At 35.4% G+C, this 24,277-nt stretch overlaps 1 protein-coding gene across 4 annotated transcripts in view; it reads left to right on the top strand.

Annotated features, from left to right (window-relative positions):
• The window catches only part of LOC150074938 (calcium/calmodulin-dependent protein kinase kinase 1-like), a 261,753-nt gene that overhangs the window by 216,551 nt on the left and 20,925 nt on the right, over nt 1-24,277 (top strand). For all 4 annotated transcript variants that reach the window (XM_090389358.1, XM_090389357.1, XM_090389356.1 and 1 more), the window contains 6 exons: nt 212-263; nt 2,898-3,016; nt 10,094-10,130; nt 12,377-12,398; nt 12,578-12,666; nt 23,832-23,905. In XM_090389358.1, coding sequence (XP_090245484.1) covers nt 212-263; nt 2,898-3,016; nt 10,094-10,130; nt 12,377-12,398; nt 12,578-12,666; nt 23,832-23,905 — 393 coding nt within the window. The remainder of the gene's footprint in view (nt 1-211; nt 264-2,897; nt 3,017-10,093; nt 10,131-12,376; nt 12,399-12,577; nt 12,667-23,831; nt 23,906-24,277) is intronic.

Below are 24,277 nucleotides of genomic sequence, written 5' to 3'. Positions count from 1 at the left end.
ATATTTTCTTCGGTTTTAGCATTTCAGAGCCTAACTCCTCAAAAACTGAACTTCGAAACTTTATTCTTAATAATTTCTTATTTCAAACGATATTAAATTGTCCATCCATGATATTGTAGGCCTAGGGCTACCATATTGATTGCAGAGAGTACAATAATCAAATATTTCTGGAATTATAATTATTATAAATTATTGAAGTTATTCTTTACAGGCAATGAAGATTTTATCCAAAAAGAAGTTGATGAAGAGAGCAGGAATATTTGGTGAGTATATCCAGCATTGTCAGTTAATATCTTTCAGCTACCTTGTAGTCGATTTTCTATAAAAAGAACTAGAAAACCAGGTTCTTGTTAATCTTGTCTCCTAATGTCAAACGAGGAGGATGCCATTTCTTTAAAATGGTTAGTGAAACGAAACACCTCATCGATAAGAAAGTGTCTAAAGCAGCTGTCAAGTTCTGACCACACTGTGGTCGATGGAATTTTTATTTTCAAACATTCTACCCCAGATCCTAATATTATTCGGCACTGCTACCACCACAAATAAAAGTTTATTTTACAAAGGAGTCCATATCCCCCCCCCCCTCCCACGAATCCGAACTTCTGTTTGATTTGTGAGCAAGGAATGTTACATTAAATGATGGTAAACTTCTTCAAAGAGCTAAGTAGGAGTAGAACCTTGAACTGGCTCTGCAGTTTCGACCTGAAAACATAAAATCCACGTTGTGAACTTTGAGCTGGAACAGAGTACGGTATGCAGAAGCTTCAAATTCCGTCCGATATTTCTCCGAACAAGACATCGTCTAGTTAACTAAATGAAACTGTTGCTTTGTTTTAATACCTGATTTTCTTCCTTCCAAGGAATTATAAATGATCTTTATTTAGCAGTGGTTATCCAACTTAAAAGACAAATAGAAAGTAATTTAACACGATAAAGAGAATGTTTGAACTTTGGAATAACTCGCTTGTGTAAAGTTAAAAAAAAAAAAAAAGTTCCGGAAAGTTTTATATTTACTGAAACGTAGATAAGTCTGCTGAGCAGCGAAGTTGTCTCTCTCTTAAGCATTTGCCATTTGTCTTACTTTAGTAAACGTTCGTGTGTATCCAACGTATACATTTGGCACTCTTATTTCCTAGACTGGGGAGGTCTGTCTTGAGACTAGAGTGTGACGTTGCTAGTTTTAATATGTTTGAAGAGTCGACAGACGAAATACATGAATCTTTTTGGTTAAAGTCTTTGTTGCTGAACATAAGTCGTATGTACAAAAAAAACTCTAGTTTAAGATATAGTGCAAGGTGCATATTTTTGAGTGGTTAGGATTTTATTTTGCAAGTACGTACTGTATATATATATATATATATATATATATATATATATATCGTTAATTTTTTAAAATCGTCATGCGTAATATTGATAAGCTTTAAGTATAAATTGAAATTTGTTTGGCTGGGGAGAACGTTGAATCAAAACTGCCTGTTGCAAGCAGTTTTGATTTGAACGACAACGATCGAGTTGTATCCAGTAAAGAAGGACAGGTAAAATTTGGAGTAGGGAGCAGGAGGCCACCCCACAGAGTAAATACAAAAACCTTTTATGTCTCGTTCACAGTTTGTTGGTTTCATAATAATTCAATACTAGTTAAGTTCCTCCAATAATTTTTAGATTAAGTTTCCAAGCAAATAAACAAAGCGGAAAAGGAATCGAATCTGTCTTGGAGGAAGAATGACCTTTTATAGGTTTTCTATTGTCCTAGGTGAACATTCGTGATTTTTCTGCCCGAAATTCGATTTTTCATCCCATAAAGCGTGCCAACCAGAGAATATACTCAATTCACAGACACAGTGCTTCGCGGCATTGACTGCTTAGGCACTAAAACAAGCCAATCCCAAAGATAAAGCATTAATTAATAGAAAGGCGCTGATTTTTTTTTTTTAATCTGTCATTTTGAGAAGTTATTTTTAGACTAATCGCATTCGACATAGTAAACAAATTTAATGGTGAAAAGTGGGGGGGGGGATATGCGTGCTACTGCGTATCCTGCAATGGTATACTGAGTTTGTTCTGACGCCACTTCAGACCAAACATAGCTTCGGAAAACTGAACTCACAACACGAAGTTTAGGTATTTACACAAAGCCCGAAGCGAAAGGTGATACACTTGCTTTCCCTCAGACATGCACGTGCGCACACACACTCAGAACATTGGGAACTGAGCGTTCATACAAGCGTAAATCGCCCTTTTCCTTTTACGATCCGATGACAACAGGATGCGTTTGTTCCACCGGAGGAGGCACGAAGCTACTCCAGCTGATGTAATTATCTTGTCAGCTTCAGGTAATCGGCAGCAGAAAACAATCGCTGCTGCCCTCTGGGAGTCGGTACGGATACTCCAGAGGAGATTTTTCCGAGTACGCGATTTGCTTCCTCAAGTTGACCTATCGATGTATTCGCACCCGAACATATCGTCGTTTTAAGGACACCTTCGCTATTCCTCTCGCTTCACCTCGTAGCGTGGATTTAATTCGGGATAGGATTATTCTCCAAAGACCATTCGTAATACAATATAAAATTCTGTTCATTTTTATAGCATAAAAATACCTCTCGTCCATAAGCTTAATAATTGTCTTAAGAAAAGAGAAGAGCGGACGAATTTGTCACGCGTGATACGACCAAAGCAATGACGAGGTCGTGCAATTGTGGAAATTATTAAATTAGCGATGTCTGCTAGATATCGCCGATCCTTAAATTAGTTAAAAATAAAATTTCCCCTCCAGCAATTGCTGCATTAGAGTAGGTTCAATCTGGAAATGGCGAATATAACAGTAGATATTAGATTTTGCTTCTATCTTTTTAGATACGATGTTAAAGACTGCATTTAAGTAAAATATTACCTTCTAGGTCGGCTACCACCTTCTAGAGATGGCAAGCGAGGAAAATTCCATCCGTTAGAGCAGATATACAGAGAGATTGCAATACTGAAAAAGTTAAACCATCGAAATGTGGTCAGGCTGATTGAGGTAAGTGCAAAAATCTTTGTAATTAGCTTCGTTACTTAAACCTGTTTGTCAGAGATGTAACTTTGAGTTTTGGGCCAAAATACACTAGAGGTGACCGCTGAGACACGATCCAACGTGGACAGGGTGTTGGTCTACAACCAGCAGAGGACTGGACAAGCCTCTGGCAATAGACAATAAACCAGTACATACCAATCTTCCTTAATAGCGACTTAGTGACCAAAATTGTTTGAACCCTGGTGATAAGCTTTGGCTCTTCCCCGTCTCTTCTGTTGTGTGATTGGAATAATCTTTTTCAGATAATGGCAGGCATACTGATGAGATCCAATGTCTCTGGCATTTAAAAAGTTCACCTTTAAAACAGAATCTTATTCGGATTTTACGAAGCAAGCGCAGTAATTTTGCCCGGCGATGTTTGTTTGTTTGTTGTTGGCTGTAATCCAGCGTGGACTTGTCACGCTCTGCGTGAATTTTTTTAAAATAAAAAGGTAGACGCTGCTTTCTGCTTGTGTCACGTGAACTCGTAACTTCGTAGAAGAGAAACGTTCGATTGTTTTTCCTCTTCGTAGTAGAAAGGTACACATGTCTGCAGGCGCTTGCTGGATCTTGCGTGTTTTCAGCATGCAAGGCAGTTAATTCTTTCTCGCTTCTAGAATTTCCAGGAAAAGTTCGACGCAAATTGAGTTCCTCTCTTGAATCGAGCTGATGCAATAGCAAGAAAGGAGAGGAAAACTTTTAACTCCAATTTTGATGAAGTTGAGTGAGGCATAAAGAAGATAAGACACTGTCAAGGAATATTACATTCTTACGAATAAAAGGCAGGTTTACAAGGAAAAGAGTATGAAAAAGCACGAAAGGGTTTCAGAAGTGAAATGGTTTGCTGACACGCGAACAAGGGGATCTCAATTAGCAGACCTCCTGCTTGTCGAAGCAGTGTTTCTTAAATGGGGTCACGAAGAAGATTGTTTTGTGCCCTAAGAGGTATTCTACTTTGATCACGTCAATGGTAAGCATTGGGTAAGAGATCACAATGCGGGAATCAAAGGAAAATAGCATACGTCACAGCATGGTGATAATTCATCTAGTTGCAAAATGAAAACGGAAAAATATATGTACAACTCGACCTCGCGTTTATTTTTAGGTGCTCCTCCAAATACGTAAAGCGACTATTGTCTTCACCGTGTCAGTGCTTTTGTCGGTCCACTCCCAGTGGACGGATTTTCATTACATCTTATATTTGGATCTTTTAGAAATCTTTGTCGAGCCATCTAAAATATCGTTAAAATCGGAACAATAAAAATTCAACGGCTTTTATTTTTCGTAAGATTTTGAATTTTCTCTGTACGCACAGTAGATCGAAATGTATTTTCGATCTTCGAACGTTACTCGAGAAGAAAGTCGGACTGTCATTAGATTTGTTGGTCCTCAGGGTAGATTTAGGTCTGATTCCATAGTCCCCTTGGCGCCAGGTGGGTTCCTTCCCACCCGTAGCCAGGTGGGAAGGAACAGCAGTGCGTAGCACACGCTTCTTGATTAGACCGGGGTTCGAGCCCGTCACCACCAAATACGGAGGATGTGGAAAGGTTAGGGAATGACCACCGCATATCCCGGAGCAATATGGCCTTAGTTGCTAATGCTCCTAAAAACCAAATAACTAACTAACTAACTGTTAAATTTTCAACATTTATTAAGTTAGCGCAGCAGAGATGCAAATTTGCTTCAACTAGAACTGCTTCAGAGTTTTGTCTTCGGCCACTGTATACGACGCTGCGTGGTTACTAGGGTGGCCCAGAAAAGATAAAAGCAATGTCAATAACACTTTGAGATTTGTTACGTGCGAAGCAAACTCCATCACAGTGCCTTACTTCATTTGTTTTTCATTAACAGTTCAAAGTTGAAAATTCGAACAGAAACTTTTTAAGAAATTTTCTTAGAATCAGAAACTGACACGTCGCGGCGCGTTTTCGTAATCACCTATCTGTAACTAAGCCATTCGTGATTTAACTAAAAAATCTTAAATGTCGCATTACTGAGAAATACAGTGTATTGGACATTATAAAGAAATAAATGAACTATTAAGAACTTTAATTCATTAAATGTCAAAATATAAGAAGATCCAAAGAGTTTCGTGAAAGTTCTTTTGAAAAATTTATATGAAATAAATCTCTGAGAAAAGGTAAATTTTTAGTCAAATAGCTACAAGATTCTATTCTTTTTCTCCTTGGTTGGATTACTGTTTTAAATCTGATGTCAATATATGCCCAGATCGTGTCAATTAAATTATTCTTCAAAGGATGAAGTCCTTTATTCCACACTTCACCTTAAAATCTCGTCTTATCGAAACCTTGGTTTTCAAATATATGTGCCAAGGCTGTTCAAGATAAAAAAATGTTGCCTATCTCAATTGGCTCGCATCCAAATCTCCAGGTTCATTTTCTGTCTACACCAAAGCGCGCAACAATTAATCAATCCAAAGTAGATTTTGAAGAGTCTGAGTATAAAACTTGCTTCCTGTCCAAACGGTCGAGCATTCTGGTCTCTTGCCAAAGCAACTGGCCGCAACGTTTGCTCATCTCTACACCCACCTCTGCTAAAACCTTATGGTTCTATTGCCATCTCAGCTAAAGATAAAACCGATCTGCTGGCGTCCTACTTTTCTTCCAACTCTTGTACATTATTGATGATCTTCGTAAACCACCTCCTACCATTCCCAATACACTCTATTCAATGCCTCCTGTGGTCTTTCGCCAAAAGGATGTCAGAAGAACTTTTAAGCAATCTTGATAAAATCTTGATGGTATTTTTTCACTTGTTCTCAAAACCTATGCTCCTGAGTTTACTCCTGTCCCGTGTCACCTTTTACACTTTCCTGTTGTTTTTCCTTCTTCTAAGCAGAAATTTCTGCTTAGCAGGATCCATTTATCGTTCTGTTGCTCTTTCTAAAGCAATAGAAAAATCCATTAACCGCTAACTCCTAAATTATTTCGAAACATTCCATCTGATCAATAATCGCCGATATGGATTTCGATACATAAGCCAAAATATCACCAGTGGATATTTTCGCTTATGTTATCCCTCTGTGGACAAATTTTATGGAAAATTTTGAAATTCCAGCAGTTGATCTTAATATTTCTAAGGCTTTTGATCGTCTTTGGCATAATGGTCTTCCCAATAAGCTTCCATTTTATGGAAAATCTATCTGTTTTCTAACTTCTCCACTAATGCTGATGTTGCCCAAGTTTCAGTTCTTTCTCCCACTCCTTTGCTCTTGAATATTAATGACCTTCTTCCACTGACTGGAAATCTTATCCATAGTTTTTTCTGATGACAACACATGGCATTCGACCTTCCAGTTTGGGAAACTTTGCCCTGCACAAACAGCTTCAACCACTCTCGAATATCCATCACCTTTTCCTTAAATGTTGATTTCCCGGTAATTCTCCAATGGGACAAAGATAATATAATTTCAACCCTTATAAAACTGAAACCTATGTTATATCTCTCATAAAGAAGTCTACAGCGCCTATGCTTATCTTCGATGACACCCAGATTTCTAGCCAATACCACATAACTCTATTAGAGATTACCTTGACTTCTAATCACTTGGAATAAGCGCATCACAAATATTGCTTCCTTTGCATCTTTGCAAAAACAGAAAAAAAACTTTTTTCTGTTTTTATCTCAGCGTTATTTTTCTTCTAAACAACTACTACTCACTCTGTACAAATCTGCCCTGCCATGGAATATTGTTCCCGCATCTAGTGTGGTGCCCGCAAAACCTCTCTCGCACTTCTCTACTCCATTCAGTCAGGTTAATTAATGACCTGTCTCTTACAAATACCCTCCGCTCTGTCTCATAGATGTCCTGTTTCTGCTGCATGTCTTTTTTGTAGATACTTCCACTGGCACTGTTCTTGTGAATTGGTTTCTGTAATTCCCCTCCCCCCCCTTTCAAACCAGTCCGAATGGAAGTTGACTGGTTATGGTATGTGCCACAACTAGTCAACTTCCATTTACTCTATCTTCACACTCATAGAACCAACTTTTACTCTTTCTCATTTATCCCTTTTAGCTTGAGCTTTCTGGAACAACTTTCCTTCACATGTATTTCCTGAAAATTATAATTTACACAATTTCAAGTCTAATGAACTTATTATTATCTTCTATCATCCCAACCTTCAACCCACGCATGATACTAAATACTGTAGATTCTGATACCTTTCGTGTTTTGATTTTCATTAATGAAAAAAGGACATTTTCTCCAGAGGAATCAACGCGTCTTCAAGAAATTATGATATATTTTTTTTCTCGAATACTCCGGAAAATTGCATCTCGTGGAATAGAAACCGATAATAAAAGGATTAATTCCTTCTAAAAAACAAGCAACATCCACTGAACTTCTTGGCTTAGTCAAGGTTGCAGAGAAAGATTTACTTCCATTTCCCCCCCCCCCATATTACTTTTAAAAAGTTGATATTTAGGATTTTTCCCAAAGATTAAAGGCCAATTCACTGTTTAATTATATAAAAAAATATATATATTCGAATACGCATGTGTAATTTTGAAATCGTGACAATCATTCTATTACCCTTTCAAGGCTAAACAAAAATGAGATTTCGTCTGAGATCAGAGACAATTCACATTATAAGTCAGCGGTAGTTCCAGCTCATATTTTGATTTTTGGAACCAGAATGTTTAAAAAAATAATTGCTGTTTTAGGCAATGTTTTGAAATAATTCAAAGGCTGTCTCCTCCATTCGAAGGCACAGCAAAATGCGACGTTTCTAACAAAGCATTATACTTAGCTACTGAGTTGTAAACAACCCTTCCCCCCCCCCCCAAGCTGTATCGCTTTGATGACGTCTGTGTCTGAACTATTGCGCCATGTAGTTTCATCCGATAATTCTTATTCAATCCTTTTTCCTGAGATGGTGAACAGGAAATTTACAGTTTCTTCCGGACACTATTTTCTATCTAGGGCTACACAGGAAGGGGGAGGAGCCAATTACATTTTCCGTCAAGTCAATTATTAACCGTACCCTGTTATATATTTTTACCCGCAGAATGTATAATTTCTATTACTGCACTAAATACAGTATGTAGTTAATTTATTATTCATTTTTCAGTTTTCATAGATATTAAGCTTCATATAATGTTAACTGCAGATGGAAAAACCGACTTTAATCAGCAGATATAAAATAAACGAGACTGGTGAATGACGGTTGGAAATTATCTTTTTCGGACATGCGATAAAATATAATGCATATTTTACACACGACAATTAATTAAAAAATAAATCAAATATAAATCTAAAAACTAACTTTCTGACATTATTTCTTTATTGTCATTCTCACGAATTTTATCTATAGATATCTTTCTCAATTTCGAGTATTAAAATTGGATATGGCATTTATGCACACCTTGCAACTCGATATAAGTTTCGGAGTGATATTTTTGCAAAACTCCAGCTAGGTGTTTGACATTTCCATTTCTTTTTCCCCATGGCGTGCCAGTACAACAATATTTAAAGTTATTGATAATTAACAGCACTGTTCTGCGCAGATAAGTTTTCCATCAATTAACGAACTAAACATGCAGCTCGTGATATTCTATGGAATTTAAAAGTAGTATGACATTAAATCCCATCTCTTTCAAACTGTTTACCTTAAGGGTATTTCAATCTGGACGAAATTTTATACCTAAAATGGCACCTGACCATTTTACGAAATTGTATAAAATAATTTATGGAAATTTCTTTATCGGACGAAAGTACAATTTCCCATCTAAGCCGTTCTTCATGTGTGCATCAGTTTACATTCGTCACCGAACTGGTTGCTCTTCCTTGAATCCTCTCCACAAGCTCTGTCTGTTTTTAGATGTGGTCTCCAGACCCGAATGCAATATTCCAAATGCTGTCTAACCATCGCCTTTTAAAGAGGGATAATGATGTTCACCTCCCGACTAGCTAAGGCTATAAATCACATACAGGATACCATGTGCCTTCCTAGCCACATTGCATGGAAAATTTCATGTCAGTTTGAATCATAACACTTGTCTTTTTCATATTCAACGACATTTAGCTCCTCTTTCTCTCTAGTTTATAAGTGACCACAGGATCTCTGTTCCCCGAATGCATAACCTTACATTTAAAAGCGGCAAACTTTAGTTGCCATTTTGCGTACCATATGAGCAATCGATCCAAGTCTTTTTGAAGCAGCATGTCCTGGCTTGGATTGTTAAGCACCATTCCCATCTCCATGATTTTAAGAGATCGTGCTTCAGAATGAATACATTTTGATACTAATTAGAGAACTGGGGTCTGTTTTGCAATTTTTATTAACAATGATAAATCGAATGTTAGATTGGCATTTAGAAGAAAATTGATCCGACGGCAACGTTTGGGTTTTTCTTAAAGTTTATTTACAATAACTGCGCAGTCACAACTTGAAACGTAACTCGCTGGTTTTGAGGACAAGTTATGAAATGAATGAAGACAAATAACATTTGAATCTTAAAGGGAAAATGAGAAATAAAAACTGACAAATAAAATTACATAAAAAAAAGAGAAAATAGTTTCCTTGAGGAAGGGAACATCAAGAAGTCCAACGGTTATAAGCACTTACTAATAAAATAAGATAATTACGCTAATCATTTAAAATGTATTTAAAACGTAATAAAGCTCAGCTATAAAAGCTCCTGGGGATCAAAAATTGATAGAAAATTTTCAATTGGAAAAAAAAAGGAAATTAACTGTAACGTTATAAGTTTTCGGAAGCTGATGGAAAATAAAGCGCAAGTGAATAGTGAAGTTAACAGTGTCTAATGAAATGCCCTGAAGAGTTCCGTCTTTTTTGATAAGTGATGCGTCTTTGTTGGAGGGAATTAGAAACATGGTGAGATATATTTAAAGAAATTATCGATTGTATGACTCTACTCTTCAAAAGGAAATCAACGAATAATAATTAATTAATTAATTAATTAATTAATAATAAATATAAGATATAACATTTAAATTTTCAGTTTTAAAATAATCTAAATTGGCCTAAATTTGTGTCAAATAATAATTACTTTTTTTCGCAGGTGCTAGATGATCCAGACGAAGACAACTTATTCATGGGTAATTAAAAACATTTTGATAGATTCCAATAACTTGCATTTATCATTTATGTTTATATTTAACTTTCGAAAGTTAAATATGTTTAACTTTCCAGTATATTTCAGTTTCAGGCAACCGAAAGGTGAAAGTTATATCTTTCGGTTGCTTGAAACACATAACTTGCCTATTACGAATCAAATATCTTTCTCACTCTGTGTCAGAATATTTCGCAATTCACCGTACATTATGCCACATAGAAACTGTGTCATTAATGTTTCTAATTGCATCACGCATCCTTCACTCCTAAAGGACATTTGGCTTAAGGGCGGCGCTTGTCTTAGTCAAACTCGAAGTGTTTGAGATCTGCTTTTGCAATCCTCGTTTTCCCGCGAGTTACCTAATGATAAAACCAACAGAATATCCAATTAAAATAAAAGGTGCGCCATATTAATCGATAGAAATGCAGTCTTGAAGCAATATTAGTACCTTTTACAAATCTACACGTGTTTCTGCATTTATGAACTTTCGAGTAGTGTTACCTTCTGCCATTCCTTTATCCACAGTAGTAACCTGCCCCTAAGGGCACATTGCTCCAAATTCTGCAGCAGCGTTTCATGTGGAACGGTATCCTTTAATGTAAAGCTTTCCTCGAATCTAAGTATGGAATGTCAAACATATTTTTTGCATCCAGCTCCATGACTGCGTCATAGCATCTAATCAGATTGGTCAGACAAGACCTCCCCGTAACAAATCTGTGCTGTGATTGCCATATAACTGCTTTCGTATCATCTTCGCAGCGTAGCACAGTGGATATAATCACCGTTCTCCCTTCACCGAGTAGAAAATACAGACACATTATGCTGTCATCTCATAGCCTTAGTTGTTTTGGCGTTTAACACGCATATCTATACTCTACTCGTTCCTGTTAAGATGATCTCGCATTACTTCTTTAACCACTTTAGTTCAGTTTACTTAGTGCAAAATTAATTGTTTCCTATTTTATTACTTATATTAAAAAAATTGCGTATCGTTTATGACTCAAGGAAGGAACTCGGCGTTTTGAAAAAAACTTATTAGCTGAATTAAGCTATTTAAGACAGACATGGCAATTGAAGCCATGAGATGTCAGTTATATTATGTTTGCAAATTTCACGTATTGAATGCTAATGGTTTTGGAGGTTGAAATCGCGAGTCTCCTGGAGAAAAAAATCTCCATCTACACTTTAAGGTTGTTATGATCCCAGATGAAGTACGAAGATGTCAAACTTCGCTCTGAAGACGAAATAGAATCCACACGTTTTCTTATGCTTGTCGAGTGCCGTAACCACTCGACCATTATGGAGGTGATACTGTGTTTAAGAATGATTTCTCAATCAGAAATGTAAGAGTAAAAAAAATAATAATACAATATAAATATAATAAAATAGTAAAAATAATTCCATTTACGTGCTATATATGGCAAACCTATCAGGCTAAAAGTTAATTTTACATTATAATAGTAGAGAATACAGAAAAAATCTTAATTTATTAAACAAATTTATTCCATAATGGAATACGAAACCGTGTAGAATGAGCCAATTTCTTTGTTTAACGTAGAATAAATTGAAGTGACTAGACCTTTGAGGAAGCTCTAAAGTCAGGTCACAACTAGTCAAAATTTGATTAACTTTAGCTTCCCGAAAGACTCGCAAGGTCGAATTTAGGAGAGACAGGATCGGATATTTGGTGCATATGTTTCCATAATGAACTGCAACCCCATCTTCTTGGGAAAAAATCATTTCGTTTATTACTGTATCAGAAATTTTCTCATCTTTTGAATAACTTAGTTATGGGCTGTCTCGGAAAGTATTCATGGAACGTCATTCAAGCCCGAGAAAGGCGACAGAATAGTCAGTCATACACCCTATGTTTCATGATATGCCTCAATAAGAGGATCGATTACGATGCCTGAGTGAAGAGGTAAACGATTCAAACCGTAGCGAGAAAAATCAGTGCGAAGCCTCCCGTAAAACAGACAAACTGACCATTACATCACATACGCAGACTTGATCAACCAAGCCAAGAAGGATCGTCGTCACCTTTCCAGTTCACAACCTCAAGGCAGTATCGCTTAAAGAATGAAAACTATCCAAAATATTTTCATGTTGATAGATGATTAGTGTATTACCGTTTTCGAATATTTTAGAAAGGATTAACTGTTGTGTTTTATTGTTAATTTTCCATTTTTCATAGTTCCAAATAGCTAAGATTTTTGTCGTTTCTTGCAGTTTTCGAGCTCCTGGAGAAAGGGTAAGTTGTTGCTTTCGTTCCTTCGCGGTAATGTAAACGTGATAGAGTTATTAAATATTGCTCGCTTATCCCTTCAGATTACCTAACGGTCACAAACACGTATAGAAAGATAAGAACTTAGTTTAATTGCTGAAACATATCCCACTGTTTGTGATTAATACATTTGTACTATATTTCAGGCCCGTGATAGTGATCCCTACCAGCAATCCCCTGCCAGAAATGCAAGCGTGGCAGTACTTTCGAGATATGGTGATGGGAATAGAATACCGTGAGTAATTAAACTCTTTAATTAAACTATGATTCATACTGTAGCATCGGTTTACAGATACCACCAGATAAATCGCATCATTCAGATACAATTAAGAGTGGCTTACAGATGACCTTATCCAGTTATTAATTAAAACCAGTGGCGAAATTACCATATCGCCAGGAGGCTCGCCTGCTAGTTTGGTATAGCTTTTAAAGATCACGTAGGAGCTGTCGGGCCAGATTTTATAGTTCTTCCTCCGATTAAATGGCCAATAATTCTTCAAAGTGTTAACTTGGCGACAGAAGTGAAAAATCAGAAAGAAAAGACTCTGGAAAAGCCATACGTGAAAGGAATTCTTCTTACTTATTTTTATTGATAATTTCTATCATTGTTCTTTTAATAATTGAATATATTGATTAAATTTTTACTTCTTATCATGGTGGAGAAAAACAAACCAGCTCAAAAACGAACGAACGAACGAAGCTGTTCGTTCGTTTTTGTGCTGTCCATATTTTCGAATGCGTTACCGGGCACTTTGGGCTACTAAAATACAGCTGTGGTAGATTTCTTCACTGGCCCTAGCTTAATGTGAGGCGACGACAGCTCTTGTTTGATTTGCTAACTGTAGTCTATTTACCAGTCTTTACTTCCTGTTTGGCAGACCACTCTCTTCTGATATGGTATTTGCCCATTACTCTGCTGTCTCATACACACAGAAAGCAAGGACACGTAGTATAATCATCTTGCAACCAAAAAAAATTCGAGCATCGTAAAGTCCCCACAGGGTTTCGTAGTTTGATCTTCTCCAACAAAATGGTTGGAGAAAATAAACTACGAAAAATATTTTCACCGGTAGGAGGGACCCCAAATATAAAATATTTGGGAGTAACAGAAAGCCGAGTCTCATGAAGTTTATCTTTGTGTTGCAGATTATCGGAATAAATTGCCTACCATGTGGTGGCCGAGGTGGAGAGTTTGGCTAAGTTTAAAGCGGAATTGGATAATCACTTTTTCGGATCAGGAAAGTATAAGTGCTCGCTTATCGCCTCAGATTATGTTGCGGTCTCAAATCATACGAAAGATAAGGACTTGCTTAACTTGTATAATATTTTAAAAGATACAGAAATAGCTAGGTAATGCTCCATTCCATCATTTAATTATTCCAATACTAATTGCATCACATTGTCAGCTTCTCTGTGTATAAACTGAGTGAACTACAGGAATCAATTAAAATCTATTCATGTTGTGAAGAGAAACAGATCTCAGATCGATTGTTGAGCTATTGGTCGAACAGAACGCCACTGTAAGATCGCGATCAATGCAAATTCTTAATTTATATAATTTACTAAGATCATTTATATCTGAGCAGAGCACAAAGCCTTAGAAAATACTTTATCATCATCAGTAATTGAGTCTTGTGACTGGTCAGTTCCTCTGATGAGCTGTCTCCACTTTTGTCTCTGCTGTGCCATTTGTTTTAGTTTCTCAACATTTCGAAGTCCTGCTTCATCCAGCAACGTCCCGATGAAGGTATTTTTTTGGTCTACCCCTAGGGCGTTTTCCCTCCACAGTCTCCTCCATTGCATCCAGAAGCAACCCACCATGTCGAATCATGTGGCCCACCCATTTTAGTCTAGTTGATCTTATTATACCTAGAATTTTCTTTTGTTCTTGGACACGTCTTAATACTTCCACATTGGACCCTTTTCAGTCCATTTAATTTTTTCCATCCTGCGCCAGCACCACATCTCGAAGGCCTCAAGTCTCTCTCTTTTTGTATCTTTGTTAGAATCCATGTCTCTGCTGCATATAGTGCCACGGACCAGATATGTCATTACTAGCTTCTTCCTAGTTTCCTGCAACACCTTATGTGTAATCAACGACAGTTTATTCTTGGAAGATTGTTTTGCCATTGAAATTCTGGATTGAATCTCAGTTTGACCTGAAATGTCCTGTGTAAATAACTGCCCCAGATGCCTGAAATGCTCTGCCTGTTCTATTCCTACTCCATCGATCTCAATTCAGAAGGGAATTAACTTTTTACCCATCGTCATTGCCTTTGTTTTCATCACGTTTATCTTCATTCCATACTTCAGAGCTTTCTTATTTAGTCTTTTGATCATATTTTGCAGTGCAGCAGGGCAACCTGCTAGTATGGCCTCATCAGGCCCGACCTTCTCCGTAAAGGAGCCCGTGTGCAAGTAATTTTTTGAGGCCCCAAAATTTTTCTCAACGATTAAAAAACCTAACATCTTTTCACGAAAAAAAAAAATAATAAAGAAAATAACCAAATAAACAAACAAATTTTATTCGAAGAGACTCGTTCTCTGTTCGGCTTCGTCCAATAGTTTTTTAAGAAACGTCAACACACAGACATATAGTCGTCAGTATTAAATAAATACTTTATCATACTTTTGTTACAATTTTAATAATCACAACCAACATATAACAAAAAAATACACAGATATATTAATATCATAAATACATATAACACATTATAATTATAAATATATAAGAAATGTCTTTTTCAATAATTAAGGTTTATTTAACATTTTTAAATACTGTTTGTGACTTTTTTATTGCCATATCATTAATAATACTATAAAAATCACAATATTTATCGTCTTTCTCGATACTTAATATAGCAAGTGCGTTTAATCGTTCTGCAGACATCATTGAACGAAGGTAATTTTTAATTAGCTTTAATTTGCCAAAAGAACGTTCTGCACTTGCTATAGTCATAGGCAATGTAAAGAAAATTCTTAGTGCAATTAATACATTGGGAAAAAGTTCAATGTTAATTGTTATTTAATATATATTGCAATATATCCTGCGCATAATTTATATCTTTTTCGTTCAAAATCAATTCTTTTAATGAAATAATTTCTTGAATTAGATCTTCGCTTACATCTTTTTTTTTTATAAAATGTTACAAAATCCCGTGATTCTTTTTCTAATTTTTTTATATCTGTTATTAATTTGAAACTGGAAATAATTTTAGGTATGTCTTTGAATCTTTCTTATATTTGCACAATTTAGGTACAATTTTGCACAAAAAATTGTACCTAAATTGTACCTAAAAATATTATAGCATCCAAATGGATGCTATAATATTTTTTTTACATATTATAGCATCCATTTGGATGCTATAATATGTAAACGATTTTATGTCAGCTTTAATTTTGTTAATCACTTCATTACTTAAAGCCACAATAAATTCATCCTGTGATCTATGTGCCAAATGATGCACAATTTTCTTCGCATTTTTAATTCTAATTACATGATCCATTAACAAAGGGTCATATTTGCTTAACAATTCGATTAGACTTAAAAATATTTCCATTATTTGGCGCTCCAATTTTTTCCTGAGTCTCTCTTAACGGAAGATTATTATTAGATAAGAATAAAATCATCGCATCTACAATTCTTCGGAATAGTAATCTAAGACGCTCAGTTTCTTTATTACATTAATTTGAATTGTATTATTAGTAGTGGAATTTAAATTAAGTCGTTTTAATAATTCTTGCCAAGCAATAAAAGAATTGCTCACGATCCGACATCAATTTTCTCCAATTATTAAAACCATCTATAAACCGTGTACATTTATCTCTATTTTCAGAAAATAATACGCAACGAAAACAATATACTGAATCTTGAGTTTTTGAATAAACTAACCAGCTGCGATGCTGTTTTTCACCATTTAGCATAGTTTTAAAATAATAAGATATAGAGAAAGATCTACCTTCAGCACTTTTAGGGAAAGTGTGTTGATCATCTTGCTTAGGTTCAGTTGTGACACATAATGTAAATGTATCGTTAATATCTGGCCATAAACCTGGATCACTGTTATCTTTTTGGTGTATTGTTTCGTCAAATTGTATTTCAGCGTGAAAACGTCAACACATTGCCGTTTCTTCTATATGGACATTTATTTCTTCAGACAATTCATTTTTTATCCACAATTTCAAAATTTTGGTTGTCAATTTGAATAATTTCTTCTTTACTTGCCGTTTCATTTGTATTTTTTCCCCACAATTTCTGCATTCTGATTGTAAACTTGCATAGTTTCTTCCTGTTGGTTTTGTTCTTCATTTGCCTGAATTCCCGAACTTATTTCATTATTATGAGATTTATTTTGCAGCACCGAAAACAATTCTGGTTGTGACTTTTTGAATTTTTTTTCTCTTTCTCTTCAGCCAATTTTCTTTTCTGACACCCAGAGAGATTTTCTTGACATCGACATTATGGGTACTAAAGTTTAGTAAGTAAATATGTTGGGTATTTTGTAACTAAATATACACATATAATAAAATTACATTGAAATTATATATTTTAATAATAATTATATTAGTAAAATGCGAAGTCAATTTTGGAATTTTTTTATTTTGCGTTGAAAAGCACCGCTTTTATGCTTTTTCTCCATGGTTAATTCGAAAAATAATTATAAAATTTTTATACTAAACTAAATAACGAAATACTAACGAAAAACAAAATAACACTGAATATTAGAACAAATCTAAAATTACACTTAGAGACTTTCAGCACGGCTTATTTCGGTTAAGTTCATAAAATGAAATTAATTTTAACCAATTAACTTCCTTAAAAATTTTCACTTTCTTTTTTTTCGATTTTGTTTTTTTTTCTTTTTTTTTCCCTTTTTCTGGGGCCCGGATGTCTTGCACCCGCTGCATCCCCCCTGTGGCGGGCCCTGGGCCTCATCTTAATAGCCTGTACGTACTTATCACCTATTTTAACCCCCCCCACTTCTTATTCCCAAGCGCCTCCTTAATTATCACTTGAACAAACCAGGTAAAAGTAAGCATCCCTGTCTTACTCCCTTTTTAACTTTAGCTTTTTCTGTCAGTTCTCCCCTCGCTCTTATCTTTGCATTTTGTCTTCTATATAAGTCATAGATCAGTCCAATAATTTTCTTCTTGCATCCGATTTTCTCAAGCATTGGGAACAGTCTCTCCAGATTACTCTATCAAACGCCTTCTGATAATCCACAAAACACACAGAGGTTTCTTCCCATGTTAAACATTTTCTCTCCCAACACTCTCAACGTTCCAATAGCATCTCTCATCGATTTTCCTCGGCGAAAACTGCACTGTGAGTCTTCCAGAAATTGTTCAATGTGACTCTCCATACGAACTTTGATAACTTTCAGTAGACCCTTGGATGCATGGGTAATAAGATATAGTTCTGTAGTCTTGGCATACTGTTGGTGTCATCTTCTTGAGTTATGGGGATTATGATTGATGCGCAGAATTCCTCCGGCCAACTCTCATTCCTGTATACCATCTTTATCAGTTCAAATAAGGCTTTATTGAGATTTTCTCCACTGTATTTTAAAAGCTCAGTAGGTATGTTGTCAATTACTGGTGCTTTGTAATTGCTAAGGGACTTTAAGGCTGTGTTGAAGTCATCTTTAGATATTTCCTCTTCCATGTTTTCTTGTTCTTCTAATGCCGTATTCCTCCATGTGTAAGTGCTTGAATCGTCATAAAGTTCTTCAACATATCTCCTCCATCTTTCCTTTTGTTCTTCGAAATTCGATACTGCCATTCCCTTTTCATCCCACATTGCTCTCGTTTAGATTCCGCTACTCTTTCTCGTTAACTCTCTGATTTTTCTATGCGCCAAGTCCACCCGACCTTGTTGTTCGAGCGTTTCAATCTCTTGACAGTTCTCTGCCCACCACTGTTCTTTTGCCTTCCTACATTCCCTATCAATTTCATTCTTCAATCTGTGATAGTTCCTTTGATCATCATCTTTTTTTGGTATTTCAGTCTACTCCTCTCATCCATTTTCTGTAGTAAAATATCTGTGATCCAAGGCTTCTTCCCAATGTTTAAATCTTCCTAAGCAAATACTTAGGAAGATTTAAAAGTGAGCTGCCACTTCTTTTAAGTAGATGCAATTAGAATCAGTAATTTTCACTTTGTTAGACGAGATATAAAGCGTTCTGCATTGATATGACGAAACCCAAGTCCTGACTAAGTCTCTAACTCTCTTATTAGGGAAATGCGATTTGCTTTGAGCATACTTCCTTTAAATACAGTCATCGTCCTGTTCACCAGATGACACTTCCATCTTCTTAAGAAAGGAAAGTTTGGAAATTGCTATAATTAGTGTTGTAATATTGGAAATTGGTAAATTTGCACTGCGTGACATGGGAGTAATAGAGTATACGAGTACTGTTACCTTTTAGCTTGGTGTTCCACCGCCGGTCATCGAAGTGAGCTTCCCAGCCTTCTCTCTCCACGAATTATACCAAACATGTAAAAATACGATCTTAAATTTCTTAATGTTGACACGAATTTAAAAAAAAAATTAAAAAGTTTGCATGTATGAAATAAACTTAAATTGTTTCCAGTTGAGATAACTGCTGCATCCACCGAAGCACAAGATAAACGCATATTCCGTTTCACGAGACAGATTACGAAACACGAACCTTCATATTTGTGGAAGCATTCTTAAATCCTTCCTGGAAGTCATATAATTTCTGACGGATGAGTGGCGTGTGACAATATTGCTCAAATCCGGCCTGGCATAAAATAACAACAATATTTTGCGGTGTATGAAACAAACTTTGTTCATACAAAAGACAAGCCCATCGACAAAATGTCGAAATTCGTGTTTCGTGACGCGGACATGCTTTTTAACTTAATCGTGCGCATCAACGGATGCAGCACTTTTATGCACTTAATAACCGAAAAAAAAAAAAAAAAAAGAAAGAGCAAAATAAATGCCAAAATCGTGTTCGATGCACCTAAAGTATGAAAGAAACACAAGAATGAACAAATTTTTATTATTCAGTGTAATCAAAAATTCCCATTATTGGACTGAGTGGAGGTTTTTCAGAATTCCGAATTGCTGTTAAATGAATACTTAAATAAATTTTCTTTTTATACTCCTGGATGATCACATAAGGTCAGAGGCGTTCACAAGATAGAGAGAAGAACATTATATTGTATTTAGTAGTCACGCAGGCTTGGATCACGGTCACTCAAAGCGCGTGCTGTCACAAAAGAAGAGGCCATATTCACCTTAAATGCCACATATTATTAATTATTAAATATATATTTCGTGGTAAGTATATATATATGTTTGTTTTTTTTTCGAATATATATTTCGTGGTATAAATATATCTCGTCGTAAGAGAGCGCTGTGATCAATTGAAAAAAATAATTTAAAAACGCTTTTATGGGATGAATGAATGAATCCGTTTATTTTCCTATGAAAGGGTTCACCCTTGAACAGTCAACAGGCTAGGAGGGTGTACATCTACTGTAATTCATATTAGTTACATTTCGATAATTTGTTTCTTTTCATTTTAAAGCGTATCGAAATATGGATAAGTTCTAATTTTTGGAGGAACATTTTTCAGAACACTTGGGCAGTATGCGAGAAAAACCGGTTGAAAAACATTGCAGCAGAAGCATGGTACTTGCTGGTTTTTAGGAGCATCAGCAGCTTAGACAATATTGCACCGTTGTGTATTATGTCCGTGCAAATGTTTTGTTATGGGACAATTTTCATTCTGTGCAGGATGAAGAACCCTACTTCTGACTGTCGGCTGATTACATCAAAGGAATCTCCAGAAACTCATCCAATCATTGACGGGATTCGAACCCAGACCTTTACCAACGATGGACAACTGATGAAACCACTATACTTTAACGGAAAATGATAGAGGGAAGACGGAGTGAAAACTTCGCAGTTATCTTCTCCTTATATGATTTAATCAACAAAATCACTCAAATACACTTCGAATTCGTTCACAATGCATTTTTAACCTGATTTGTTTAATCCTCTGAAACGAACGTATTGCTGTTGTAAATCACTGAACCAGTATGCGTTTTGTATAGGTGGCATTGCGTGACAGGGATTTGAGTGATAACATAGAATGTTGTTGCTATAGTGACTGGTAATGACGCGGTCTCGGGCGAACAAAGTAAATGCGGCAATCATAAAAAGGAATAAATGGGAATTAGGTTAACGTAGCAGATAAATGGTAGAATACGCTTGGGTTTAAACTAGAACAAACAGTTCGCGTGACGAAAGAAAATTAGATTGAAACAGTTTCGAGTCAGAAATGTTCTTTTTCAGAGGAATGTAATGTCACTAAAGCAACTCTTATCTAGATCACCCGAGTTGGAGCGAGAAACACTAGCGACATAATCTTTGGACTTTTAGAAATTTTTGAACTACGTTAAATATCGAGGTGTTCATTATATTTTGTAGTCTGTTTTGAAGTAAAGTAAAAATATGCTAAGGAAGTGATCATTCCGAAGTGTCATCTTGGGATGTAAATTAAGTGTTTCCATCTCTACACTCAACAAATATACAGGCAGAGGGCGCTGATGTGCTTGGCGACGAGCCGAGTGCAGACGCATTGAGAAGTGAACAGGAGAGGATGTTCTGTAATGTCAAGGAAATGCATTACGCTGTTGAGTTTAAAAATAATTTCTCTCTCTCTCTCTCTCTCTGGACAAGTTGCTTTGTACCTCTAATTTCGTTTTGAATTTCTTTCGATTGCTAAACTACGCCAAAGATAAGTTTATTTTCAGGATAAAAAAAAAAGTAATCCAACGTATTTTGAAACGAAGGAACCTAACAAAGTTCTTTTTATCGTGCTAAATAAAATCTTGGTGTCAGATGACCAGACAATATTTGCATGCTAACGCGCTGGAACAATGCATGCAAGAAAATTTTGATGATAGCATAAAGTATTATTAAGATCTATTTTTAAGAAACTTAGTTTCTCGGAGACTTTTTTTGATTTGGAGGAATTATAATAGGAGTTGATTTAAAATTAAAGAATTTGCCCACTCATGAGTTCTTACATATTCAGAGCTTTTGCAATCATCAGGGGAAGTTATTAAGATCTTTGTTATCAGCATATATGAGAAGAGCGATACCAGTTTTCATCTGATCAGTAAGATCTTTAATACCGATTGAAAACAGTAGAAAACCACCAAGGGAAAAGCCTAGAAATACTCCTGGATCGTTTGAGAATCGAAAAGATTCCTCCCTTGTTATAAAACCTTTAAGGATATAAAAATTTAGTCAATAATAAATCTAAGATAGCAATAAATCAAAAACCCCTTAGCGATTAAATTTGTAGAGCAATAAATCTCTAGGAAACTAAGTCAGTCTTTGAATGAGTTCGTATAAATACAGTCAAATTGACATCTATTATCTAAAGCCTGTTTGTGTTTCATTTGGAGCCAAAGGTTGATAAAAGGAAATGGTTGTATAAAGTAATGGTCAGGCCACACCTAGAGTACTGCATACTATAGGCCCCATTTTAGGAAGTATGTAGAGCTGCTGGAACGAGTACAGAGAAGGGCGACGAGATTGGTAAGGGGAACAAAGGAGTGCTCTTGCCAAGAAAGGCTTAAGTTCTGCAAATTGCAGCGTCTGGAGACTAGGCACCTCCGAGGTGATCTGATTGGGGTTTACAAGGCCTTGAATAATTTCAGCAAGCTCAATGCTGATGGAATTCTTCCTCTTGCTCAGATTACGCTCTTGAGGGGGCGTAAATTCAAATTGAGGAAAGAGTTGTAGATGTGCAGAAATTTACCTTTAACGGTGGTTGATTGCTGGAACAAATTTCCATCTGTCGTTGTGGAAGTCGATTAAATAAATTCAAGGAAGAACTGGACGAACTTTTGGAACGAATGGATGGGTAAAATGGGAAGGTTTTTTTTTTTTTTTTTTTTTTTTTTGGCTAATGCTGTATAAGCTTGCTTTCTTGCATCACATGCCTCTGCTAAAGCTAAAACTAGACCTGTCTTTACCTTTCATGATGAAGACTGCAACTTAATGAAATATAATGGATGCAGGTTGGCACATTGCGAGATCGAGACTATACCCTGCCACAAAAAATGTACTATCATTTTAGGCGAGTTTGCATATGCGTCTATTGTCTTCACCATGTCCGTCCGCATGTAACAGTAGGACTCCCAGTGTAGATTTTCATGAAATTTTATATTTGGCACTTTTAAAAATATTTGTCGAGCCATTTCAAATTTAACTAAAATCGGACAAATATAAAAACAAATATAAAAATTTCCATACAATTTGTATGGAAATTTTAAATTCATAGATTAATTGTAGTTTTAATTAAGTATAACCTCAGACAATCCGTGAACGCTTCGCCTTTATTGTTATGTAAGAAATGTTGAATAAAATAACAAGAAAGTGGAAATAAGAAGATAGAAAAATGGGGAACTAGTGTAGTTGTCAACTGTAAACTTCACAAGCCATTTTCTAAAATTCCCCTTTTAATTCTTGTAATTTTTATTTTGTTTACTAAATTTTATTTTCACTTATTTTAGTAACCAAATTTTATTCTCATTTTATTTATGTTTATGCTTTTTATCCTCGTTTAGCTTGTGGTTTACATCAGCAATGAAGACACATGTTGCTATTTTGCTTGGAATCCTGGCCGTTGACACCTGATGAGAGGCTGGTTTTGTAAGCTGTGTGGCAACATATTTATTTTTTTATAAATTTTCTAATAATATATATATTATTATTAGAAATTTTATTATTGTCTAAGATAATATATTTTCTAATAATATACATATGAGGTATTATAGCATATTGATAATCATTAATATACGGAATGGCAATACGTACACTACGTCCTTGATGTAATTTATATACAATATTATTTTGTTAAATATATGTATTAATTTTATGGGGAAGAGTATCGAAAAAGATATACTTAAATAAATCTAGGGAGAACGCGTAGGTAAAGTATGTTACATAGACACAAAGAATAATATACAAAAACTTATCGTTATGCGCCTACAATTTGAGTGACTTCTTCCGGAGTCAACCACCCAAATTGAAAGGAAAAACAACGATAAGGGCTTCTCTGTTTCTGTAATGATCAATATGCATTATAGCAAAATCAATTTTGAGGTTATATAACAAATAATGAGATTATATCAATTTTGAAGTTATATAACAGTGTTATAGTTATTCACACAAGGTGTGGAAGGAAAATAATACAGTTCACAGACATGCAGATGGATCGTGATTTTATCACTTCGGCAGAAATTCAAGGAACAAACAAACATCTGAATCGCCTTGTATCATATATTTTCGTTAATATTGGCGTATAACCTATTAAGTTACGTTTTTTTTTTTTTCTCTTTTTTATGTAGTGCATTTTCAGAAGATTGTGCATCGGGATATCAAACCCTCAAATCTTCTGCTTAATGATGATGGAAAAGTCCAGGTGGGTAATTAGGAATTCTTACAATTATATCAGTTTTAAAGGGTTTGTGTGTGTGTGTTTCATTTTTGGAAATTTCGGATTAAAAACTAGTAAATGAGTTAATTTTCATTCATTAAATATCAACCCTATAAATTCGAAGCCATTTTCCACAAAACGAACAGAAGCATAATATATTGTTATCGAAACATAACATATTGTAATTCATCTGAATAATGCTTAAAAATTTTGCAATTTTTCACTAGTGAATCTAGCAGCATATCGGTTTCTTCCGGAATTTATAACTGTTTCCTGTTTTAATAATTTTTCAATCAAAGAACGTCAGATAACACAATAGGAAGAAAACACTGCGACCGTGTTGTAAAAAAGAAAGTG

Source organism: Mastigoproctus giganteus, unplaced genomic scaffold (assembly GCF_048544385.1).
Source record: "Mastigoproctus giganteus isolate SK-2022 unplaced genomic scaffold, ASM4854438v1 scaffold_15, whole genome shotgun sequence".
Classification (NCBI taxonomy): Eukaryota; Metazoa; Arthropoda; class Arachnida; order Uropygi; family Thelyphonidae; genus Mastigoproctus; species Mastigoproctus giganteus.
Note: the sequence above shows the minus strand (reverse complement) of the source record. Positions and strands in the feature narration are given on the sequence as shown.